Source organism: Phycodurus eques, chromosome 13, assembly GCF_024500275.1.
Source record: "Phycodurus eques isolate BA_2022a chromosome 13, UOR_Pequ_1.1, whole genome shotgun sequence".
Classification (NCBI taxonomy): Eukaryota; Metazoa; Chordata; class Actinopteri; order Syngnathiformes; family Syngnathidae; genus Phycodurus; species Phycodurus eques.
Window position 1 is genome coordinate 4,408,312 of NC_084537.1, and position 11,414 is coordinate 4,419,725.

Below are 11,414 nucleotides of genomic sequence, written 5' to 3' on the forward strand. Positions count from 1 at the left end.
CACTCACTACAACAAAGCTTCTTGGCATCAAGATGCCGCAAGATCCAAAACAAAACTTTTATTTTAGACATGGCTATGGCCTGAGCAGAAGTTTAACAAATAACGGAGGATAGGTTCCCAAAAGAAAATTTCACTGTATTGTCAATTTAAAGTGGAGGTTTGTGGGTTTTTTTTTTTGTTTCTTTGTTTTTTTAAGAAACCACAACTCAAGAAGAACGACGAGGTGTCAATCATTTGCCATGCACTCGCTGGCACACTCCAGTCACCAACAACCCCCCCGCCCCGTTAGGTTGGGCTTCAGGAGCTTAGCGAAGTAATGCTTCATTAAAATCCTAAAAAGTTTTAAAACCATAAACACCCCTTTAAGAGTGTGGTAATAGCTTCTTATTTGGACATGACATGTAAAAATGCTTATTATCATGACTTAATAGCGCTTACGTTCAAGGTTTTCGATGTAAAGGTTCTCAAACTCCCTCTCAATTTGACTGAACAGGTCCACCAGGTTGCTCCTCAGAGACAATGGAAGCTTGGAGTCCTACATAAAACACACAGACACACACACACACACACAAATCATAACGCATGGTTCAAAATACACCTTGTATTACCTCTGCCAGGGAGTGAAACCTCCATTAAACTACGTGGAGTGTTGTGGGATTATTTGGAGAACACATCGCTGCTGTTGGGCAGAAACCTTATACAGTGCCATGAAAAAGTATTTTCCCCCTTCTCAAATTCTTTTTTTTCATAGTTTGCCTAGTTTAAGATTATCCAAAAAAAATGTAATATCAGACAAAGAGAAACCGTGAACATAGAGTGCAGTTTTAAATGGTGACTTTATTCATGGGGGGAAAAAAAAACTATTCAACGCTACATAGCCCTGTGTGAAAAAGTACTTGCACCCTTGTTAAATCATGACTTAACTGTGGCTAATCAAATTTTCTGGAAAGATCGGTTCATTTTCACTGACCACACCCAAGCATGATTAGCTCAAGACCTGTTCGATCAAGAAATCACATAAATAGAAGCCGTCTACAAAATGAAGTTGGCCAAAAGAGCTTAAAAAGCTGAAAAAAGCCACAAGCTGAAGAAATTCAAGAATCTTAAAAAGCGGCAAAAAATTGCCACAATCCAAATAAATTCCAGAACAGATGAGAAATAAGGTCACTGACATCTATCAGCTGCGATTGACTGGCGACCGGTTCAGGGTGTACCCTGCCTCCTGCCCTAAGATAGCTGGGATAGGATCCAGCAGCCCGCGACTCTAGTGAGGATAAGCGGTAAAGAAAATGGATGGATGGATGGATGGACATCTATCAGTCTGGAAAGGGTGACAAAGCCATTTCTAACATTAAGGACTCCAGCGAACCACAGTGAGAGTCATTACCCACAAATGGAGAAGACATGGCACAGTGGTGACTGTGTTGTGTTGAATTTTTCATTTTTTGGGCCTGTTTTGGGGAACTTTAAAAAAAAATAAAATAATAATAAATTAAAAAAAAAACCCCACAAAATTAACGTTTTGGAGTGGCCTCGTCGAAGTCCAGACTTGAATTCGATTTAAATGGTGTGGCATGATCTTAAAAAGGCCATTCAAGCTTGAAAACCATCCAGTCTTGCTGAATGAAAACGATTCTGCTGGGAAGAATGGGACGAAATATCGCCACAGAAACGTGAAAGACTCATTGCCAGTTATAGAAGATGCTTGATTTCAGTTTTTGCTGCTGAGGGTAGCCCAACATGTCATTAGGTTTAGGGGGCCATGACTCTTTTTTTTTTTTTTTTAAAAGAGGGCCAGGTAGCTTTGAATGTATATAAACTGCATTTCATGTTAAATTGAGTTATCTTTGTCTTACATTTACATTTGTTGGATTATCTTAAAGTGGAAAAACTATGCAAAAAATTACAAATTAAATTTAAACAAATTAAAAATAAAACATTTGGGAAGGGGGCATATACATTTTCACTGCATTTTATGTCCAAATATGGTCACTGGAGTAATTTTTCACAAATCTATACTTTTGGGTCTGTCCCTATGTCATCTGTTATTTTTATGCATTATAAACGAATGCCTGGATCAGACAAATTTGGTCTTTCACGATTGCACTACATCAGACTACTGCCATAAAATCTTGCCGTATCTCGGTCAGACAGTAGCAACACTACACAATATGTGTTCCGATACGAAATGTCCTGTCTTTTAGGGTCAATGGGCTTTATCTTGTCAAATCCAACACTGTCAGAGAGGCAGAACCAAAAAATATGACCGGATACACTCATGACCATGGCGACAACAACAACAATGGATCTCGCCAATGTATTATGTTGGGGAAAAAATGGGGAAAAACGTGTGGTGGTCGTTACCGGTGCTCGGGAGAGGACGTTCATTCAAGGACTGCTCGAAGTATGTTCACGTACTTTTAATACGATATGGCTCACAAGCAGGCAACAAAACATTGTGTAGCCTAGCAAGCTAGTGCTAGCACTAACGGTTGTCCCAAATCGTTGGTTGGTTTTGTCGTTTCCGACAAAATATGTCTGGCCCGATCATCGCCTCCCGTACTTACCGTTGTCAACATACTTGGTCGCTGTTGTCAACATTTATTCACGTGAACAAACCAATGTTTACCGAAACCTTTTTCAACAGAATGCCAGCATGTGTACGTGCAAGCGTTAGTGCTAGCACTAGCTTGCTAGGCTTTGTAACGTTTTGTCACTTACTTGCAAGCCGTATCAGATTAAAAGTACGTGAACACACCCCAATCCTTGAATGAATAACCCAAAACGTCATCCACCGAGCACCCGGTGACACCACAAGTTTTTTCCCCTCTTTTTGTTCTTTTTTCCCCAACATTACCGCAGCGATCCATTGTTTGACAACAACTTATGTTAAGTTGTAGTGAAAGGTGGCATCTTTGCTGATCACGCCTCCCCGACAGTGTTTGATTTGAGTAATCATAAAAGACGGGATATGGTGCTATCGGATTACACGTCATTTAGTGTTACCACTTTCTTACCGAGATATGGCAAGATTTTATGGCAGTAGTCTGACATAGTGCAACCGTGAAAGACCAAATTTGTCTTGTAGTCTGATCCAGGCATTACACAATAATGAGTGAAAATAGTCAAATAAAGCTGAATTTTCTGACCCTATTATATTTTTATTAAAAAACATCTACAAAGGAGAACATTTTAAGATGTAGGATCCAAATAAAGATTGGAAGGAGGCGGCGGTACAGGGTGGCAAAAAAGTATTTAGTCAGCCCGTAATTCTGCACGTTCTCCCACTTAAAAAGATGAGAGAGGCCTCATAATTTTCATCATAGGTATACCTCACCTATAATAGACAAAGTGAGACAATTTTTTTCCAGAAAATCACTGATTTTTAAAGAATTTATTAGCAAATTGTAGTGGAAAGGAAGTATTTGGTCAATAACAAAAGTTTATCTCAATACTTTTTATATACCATTTGTTGGCAATAACAGAGGTCAAACATTTTCTGGAAGTCTTCCCAGGGTTTTCACACACTGTTGCTGGTATTTTGGCCCATTCTTCCATGCAAATCTCCTCTAGAGCAGTGATGTTTCAGGGCTGTTGCTGGGCAACACTGACTTTCAACTCCCTCCAAAGATTTTCTATGGGGTTGAGATCTGGAGACTGGCTAGGCCACTCCAGGACCTTGAAACGCTTCTTACGGAGCCACTCCTTCGTTCCCCAAGCAGTGTGTTTGGGATCATTGTCATGCTGAAAGACCCATCCATGTTTCATCTTCAATGCCTTCGCTAATGGAAGGAGGTTTTCACTCCAAATCTCACGATACATGGTCCCATTCATTCTTTCCTTTACACGGATCAGTTCTCCATGGTCCCTTTGCAGAAAAACAGCCCGGAAGCATGATGTTTCTACCCCCATGCTTCACAGTAGGTATGGTGTTCTTTGGATGCAACTTAGGAGTCCCCTTCTGGATCGTCCAAATGCTCTCTAGCAAACTTCAGACGGGCCTGGAAATGTACTGGCTTAAGTAGCGGGAAACGTCTGGCACTGCAGGATTTGAGTCCCTGGCGGCGTACTGTGTTACTGATGGTAGCCTTTGTTACTTTGGTCCCAGCTCTCTGCAGGTTATTCAATAGTTTATCAGTGGTCTTGTATGTCTTCCATTTTCTAATAATTGCTCCCACAGTTGATTTCTTCACACCAGGCTGCTTACCTATTGCAGATTAAGTCTTCCTAGCCTGGTGCAGGTCTCAATTTTGTTTCTGGTGTCCTTTGACAGCTCTTTGTCCCTGGCCGTAGTGGAGTTTGGCCAAGAACAAAGAGTTTAGTTGTGGACAGGTGTCTTTTTTTATACTGATGGGTTCAAACAGGTTCCAGTAATACAGGTAACGAGTGGAGGACTGAGGAGCCTCTTAAAGAAGTTACAGGACTGTGAGAGAGAACTCTTGCTTGCTTGTAGGTGACCAAATACCACCATCCACCATAATTTGCTAATGAAGTCTTTAAAAATCAGATAATGTGATTTTCTGGATTTTTTTTTCTAATTTTGTCTCTCATAGATGAGGTATACCTATGATGAAAATTAAAGGCCTCTCTCATCTTTTTAAGTGGGAGAACTTGCACAATTGTTGGCTGACGAAATACTTCTTTGCCCCACTTTATGCGCTCCATCCGACTGGATTTGTATGCACACAAAAATAAATGTCTGAAAACATGTCCTTTATGAGTCACTACAGCTTTTTACATGCTCTGTATGAGATCGTCGGAGTGAGTTGTTAGCTTTCAGTGGATGAAAGCTTTTTGGCCTGCGAGCATCACATCATCTGGATGGCGGCCACGTGCAAAAGTGGCGGTGAAGACAAATAAAGGAAGGAGGTTTGACCGAATACCTAAACATTGATGTGTCCAGAGTACACTAAACTCATTCACTGCCAGCCGTTTTCAAAGCAGAGTTGCCCATAATGCCAGCCATTCTAGATAATTTTGACTAATGTTTCGATACCCACAGAATATTATGCTCCATGACAACCAAACCTACCAAAAGAAAGAGTAGACTCTCTTCTTTTGCCAGAAAAAAAGTTTGTTTCTAGCTTTTCCTAATAATCAGCAGGATAACATGGGTTGGTTTCACCCAAAACAACGGTTTCAGACCAAAAAGCAGAGAAAACAAGCGTTTTGTGCAAAGAAACTTGTCAAGCAAAACAGTGACTTTGACGCTAATATTTTTTGCTTTTGTGATACATAAAACTACAAAACTCGACTCGACTCAACTTAATTCTATTTATATAGCATTTTAAAAACAAAGGCAACTGAAACAAAGTGCCATACATAAATCCAAATCTACAAATCGAACATAAGAACATTTAACACATAATTTAGGGAAAATAAATCAATAAATAAATAAAGTGAAATAAATACAAGTAAATAAAACAAACACAAATAAGACCAACAAGTGACGAATCTCAGGTTGTGTTAAAATTTAAGGAATATAAATGGGTTTTGAGGCGGGTTTTAGGAAAAAAAAAAAAGAATAATGAAGAAACGCATTGTGAGTGATGCTGACTCACCAACTGGCTTAAGTTGAGTGTCTGCTGTTGGTGTTTTCCACTCACTCATCTTTTTCGCCATCGTGACACACTTTCTACTACTTAACGCAACACTCTCTCTATACCATACATAAACTGTAGATACACAATTCAAGTGTGAGGTGCCTAAACTCGACTTTCGTGTTGACATTTCTCGCCGTCATAAATGACGTGTCAAGCCAAGATTTCGCCTAATCTTTATCTTCTACTCAAAACCTGTCCTGATCTCAAATCCTAAGTGATCCAACGCTGCCTTCGACTAAAGTCTGTTCATCATTACACTAATGTAGAAGCTTGAAGCTGGTGAGACCTTCTCACACATTTACCCATTGAAAAACATACTTGACAAATATATTCGTTGGTGGCAGTAAATGGTTGGATTCCAGTTGATGAATTTTAATGTGCACGGCAGTGAATGAGTTAAAAAGTTTCAGAGGGTGAAGAAACAAGAAACTAAATGTACAGGACACCACCACAGCTATGGTATGCCTAACATAATATACAGTACTCAAAATAGTCATGATATTAATAATAAGTTAATAACAATTCAACTACATTGGGAGTTTAAACTACGTCCTCAAACTCACCTCTGTCCTGGCCAAACATTCCAGATTATCACACGACTGGAACCACAAAGTAAAAAGTCAAGATATGATTGATGAGGTTGACAAAATGACAAATAAAAGTCAAGACACGATGGCTGATGTTGACAAAAATAACAATAAATAAAAGTAAGGCGGAGACGATGGCTGAAGCCATGACCTTTGTGTACAAAAAGTCACCTTGAGCTTTTTTTTTTTTTTAATCTCAGCACCGTATCACCATTTTTATTGAACGGGCCACCCAGCTGTGTGAAAGTCAACGAGGTGAACCATGACACTAAAGATGACCTCCAAAATGTGTTTGTTTTAATTTAATCATGAAATTAAAAAGTAACAATGATGATGGATTTTAACATTTTTGAAAAAAATCATGGCGCCATTTTTTTGAAAACAGTTAACAAAAATTATAGCTCGTTAGAAAAAAAAAAATCTTCAGTAAACGCAATATTAATTTTTTTTTAACAAATATCCATTTTTGTGAAACAAATTCTCAGTAATGGGATAAATTGTTCTATTGTACTCCATTAAACAAAAAGATATGTTAATCGGTAAATAAACATTTGCGGGGTGATTGCTGATTACAAAATTAATTTAAAAAGTTTATATATATATATATATATATATATATATATATATATATATATATATATATATATATAAAAGCACACTCAATTGTTTTTATTGTAGTCAATGAAACTGAGTTGGAATGGGTAAAATGACGACTTGTAAAATGTCTCAACTTTTGCTCGACAAAATCTTGTACAAAAGTACAAAAAGATATGTTAATCGGAAAATAAAAACAAAAACAATCATCTTAATCAGAGACTAAAACTATTTGTGGGTTGATTGTGCCATTACAACATTCATTAAAAAAAATAAAAAATAAAAATTCTCAAAGGGAAAACACTTCATTTTTACATTCTAGTAGTCAAAATTTTCGATTCTGATCATGTAAAGTATGTGGAATGTGGGGGGGGGGGGGGGGGGGGGGTTCCAAGATGTTCTAAATGAGCTGGACATGAAGTTGGAATGGGAAAAATGGGGGGCTTTTTTGTTCAATCCCTGATTTACTTTTGCTCAACAGAATCTAAGCAATTGCATAGTCAATATTTATTGTGTGTAAAATGTGTCTAAATTTGGGAATTTTATTTATTCAGTAAATATGTAAAAGATTAATTTGGGACTTTTACTGCAAAAATATGGGAATTTTAACAGTGGAATGTGTTGAATTTGGGAAATGTGGGACATCCCCAAAAACGTTTTATTTGTAACCTATATGTTTCCTAAAAAGGGAAAAGAAATGCAACAAAGTGTTGACCTGCGTATCCAGCTGCATGTCCCTCTGCAGGAAGCCGGCTCGTTCCTGTTCCGTGCTGTTGGTCCTGCGTATGGACAGACTGTGAGACTTCCTTTTCTGCTTGGCCTGCCGGACCGCACCGGTGCCACCGCCTCCGCCGCCACCAACACCGCCACTCCCACTCTCCACAGGCATCGCTCCTGCTTCTGGAATAACTCAGTCAGAAACCTGGGAGACAAGGAACAGTGGTGCCTGGAGACTCGAGTTGAATTTGTTCCGTAACCATGCTTGTAACTCAAAACACTTGTATCGCCGATCATCTTTCCCCACTGAAATGGAAATGTCATTGATTCTTTCCAGCCTCCTTAAAACATTTCTTGTCATGTGTACTTCGAGGAAAATTTGCACTCTGTAAAATTGTACTTTAAAAAAAACCACAGTCATGAGACAATAAATAGAATGCAAAGAACAAAATTTCTGTAACACCTTTTTGCTTCAATTCAATGGACATTGTGTTGCTCCTTCTGGTGTGCATGCCTTGACCACCTGGGGCCAGTATAATATAGACATACGGATATACATGGAGCTGTAATTATATACACATCCGATATAGGCAATTGTCTGTTACACTGAAGCACTTTTTTTAGGGCATATGCACCCGTATTACTTGTAGAGTACAAAATTGTTTTGCAGGTTTTTTCGTGGCCTAAAAGGCCCAGTACACTACAAATTCATTGTAAATATTAAGAAAAGCTTAAAAATGCTTGAAAGTTTAACATTTTATCTAAACTTACCATGTCGGGGTGGTTGGTCATGGTGACATTGTTGACGTACAGTATTCATAGGCCGAGTCGTTTTCATGAGCCGCTAGTAATTATTGTGCTTCCTAGTTCCAAATCTGTTGCCAAAGGCAAACAGCTTGACAAAAATAAACTTTTACTGTACCAAAAAAAAAAGCATCTTCCAGATCCCAAAGACTTGTTTTGTATTCCTCAGAGTTATGCTGCTCTGTCTCTGGTCTATGTACAATAGACAATATATATAACCATCCACACATGGCACATCGATGCGCCACATTCAACATGGCCGCCAAGTAGGCACGTCTTTTACAATTGGATCTAGTAATATTGTATATCTGTGATCCGGAACGACGTCAGTCCCATTCTCTGCCTACACTGCGTCACAGCGGCACGAAACAGCAGCGACCAATTCTGAAACTAGCTGACTTTGTCAACAGCATTTTAGTTTTACAGTGAACTTCAACTGGAGTGTCAAAAAACGACTTGAAGCAAACAACATTCATTCATATTATTATACTATTATATAATTACTGCTACATCAATGCTAGTTTTGTTAGCCCATCTAAAGCGTTTTGCAATAAGCTACACTATATTGCCAAAAGAATTTGCTCACCTGCCTCGACTCATATGAATTTAAGTGACACCCGAGTCTTAACGCATAGGGTTTAGTATGACATCGGTCTACCCTCTGCAGTAATAACAGCTTAAACCCTCCTCGTAAGGTGTTCCACAAGTTTTAGGTAATTTATGACTAGGCTTTACATGATCAGGATTTTTGGGGTCGCGCACCGATCACAGAGTTTAAAAAAACAATAACCGATCACCGATCCGATCACAAGATGGAGGAATCTGTCTATTTAAATTACCTGTTCATTTACTGTATATACATGTGTACTTAATTGCTCAAAAAATTATCCACGCTGCCCGCACCAAAGTCAGGCGAGTGTACCTCAAAAAACTATATTGTATATTGTCCTGTAGTCTGATCCGGGCATTACGTGTTGTCTGTTCCACACCGCCGACATGTTTTTTGTTTTTTTTGTAAAAACAAATATACTGTGCACGATGGCGCCGCGGAGTAAATATCTTTTGCGGAGCCGATCAATGCGAATTATGACATTAAAGCCAATCAGTATAAAATGCTAATTATCGGCCGATGCCGATAAAATTGGTGTAAAGTCTATTTATGACCATTTGTCTGGAAGTGCATTTGTGAGGTTACACACTTGATGTTGGACAAGAAGGCCTGGCTCTCCATCTCCGCTCTAATTCATCCAAAAGTGTTCTATAAAGGTTGAGGTCAGGATTGTGCAGGCCAGTCATGTTCATCCACATCAAACTATCTCATCCATGCCTTTTTAAACCTTGAAATGTGTACTGATGCACAGTCATGTTGGAAGAGGAAGGGGCCATCTCCAAACTTCCCATAAAGTTGGAAATGTCCCAAATATTAGCCCCTGAGTTCCAGTCAAAGGAGCTCAGAATGCTTCAGCATACTTAATTGGACAGGCAACCAGTTTGGGAATTACTTCAATTCACAAAGCAAGGTCGATAAAGACACGGATAAGAGAATTTGGTATGGATGAACTTGAATGGCCTGCACAGTCCTGCGCTCAACCCGATAGAACACCTTTGGTTTGATTTCGAGTCGATAATGAGCCAGGCCTTCTCATCCAACATCAGTGCGTGACCTCACGAATGTGCGCAAGTCATATCGCTCTAATCTCAAGGCACCCCTGTACAGTGAACTCCCGCCTATTCGCGATTCGGCCCCCGCAAATTCTCCTACTTGTGGATTTTTTTTTTTAACCTCCACCCATCCATTTTCTGCACTGAAGTCCATCCATGCTGATGTGGTTCTGGCCAAAACAAAATGATTACTTTGGTGCCATCTTGTGGCATCTTAGTGCAAAGCAACTATGCTGAAGTGAGTTCAGGACCTTTACTTGGACGAAAGCAGTGCTTTGCCATCTTCTTGTGACATCAATGCCAAGGAACAATGTTCAAGTGAGTGAAGTTTCATCAGAATCTGGAGAAAGCTAGTAATTTGGCACCATCTCGTGGCAATTATAGGCAATTCTAATTAATACATAATTATTTTTGGGGTGGGCATTTTTCTTTTAAACAGATAGCAGGGAACACTACCGCAATCGCAGTTAAAAATAACCCAACTAGGGCAAAATACGTTTGGTAAAAAAAAAAAATCATAATAATTTAAAAAAATAAGATTGATAATTAAGAGACATTTATCATATTTATAGTTTTCCAAAATATGACGTCTGTCAAACGAGCGCCCAGTGTCAATCACTCGGCAGGTGAAGGCAATGACAATGAAACGCTCAAAAGCTGATGATGGAATTAAGATGTAATAATACACCTAAAAGAGGATATTGTGGGGTTTATTAAACTCCTGACCAAAAAAAAAAAAAAAAACAATTGAGGACAAGCGGCTCAGTCGAGCGCCGCGAACGTTACTGCTAGCTTTTGATTATGCTAACAGGCTAACGGCAGAGTGAAGGCGCCCAAACGCGGCTAGGGACTTACCACAAAGACTACAAATGGGGCGACGTAGTCCGGACCATCACGGGGAATGAGGGCCAATCCAACATTTTGTTCGGCGAGTGATTGTTTTGTCCAGGGGAAAAAAAAAAAGGCGTCCTGACACTTGACGGACACCTCAACGTGATGGACAAAGAGCCTCTTCCGGTACAGGGGCTTTTCGGAATAAAACATGAGACGTTCAACCGTACCGCATCAGGAAAAACTGGATTTTTTGCGTTTTCCGGCGCACAGACACGCCCTCATAATTTCAACAGTTGATCTAAGCCGTTTCTTAGATACATCGAAGTCTCCGTGGCAAATCGGCGTATTTAAATCCTTCACTTGACGTCAAATTAGTGAGAAAATAGTATTTTATCAGCCGAAAACCTGAAAGATGAGGTGCCGTGATTAAAGCAAACTGCCTATGACAAAAGGCCCTTTTCGGACATAGTTGGCGTACATACACGCCCTTACGATTCCAACAGTTGAACGATGACATTTCGTAGATACATTGAAGTCTTCCTGACTGTTCGGCGTACCGACACCCCACCTTTGACGTCAAATAATGAGTAACATAGTACATTATCAGCAGAAG

General features: G+C 39.4%; 1 protein-coding gene across 2 annotated transcripts in view; it reads right to left on the reverse strand.

Moving 5' to 3' along the window:
- The window catches only part of LOC133411829 (WD repeat-containing protein 37-like), a 31,820-nt gene extending 20,863 nt beyond the window's left edge, over nt 1-10,957 (reverse strand). For both annotated transcript variants that reach the window (XM_061694540.1, XM_061694541.1), the window contains exons 1-3: nt 10,823-10,957; nt 7,500-7,706; nt 439-535 (exon numbers count right to left, since the gene is read on the reverse strand). In XM_061694540.1, coding sequence (XP_061550524.1) covers nt 439-535; nt 7,500-7,673 — 271 coding nt within the window. In that variant the 5' untranslated portion in view covers nt 7,674-7,706; nt 10,823-10,957. The remainder of the gene's footprint in view (nt 1-438; nt 536-7,499; nt 7,707-10,822) is intronic.
- Nucleotides 10,958-11,414: the final 457 nt, after the last annotated feature.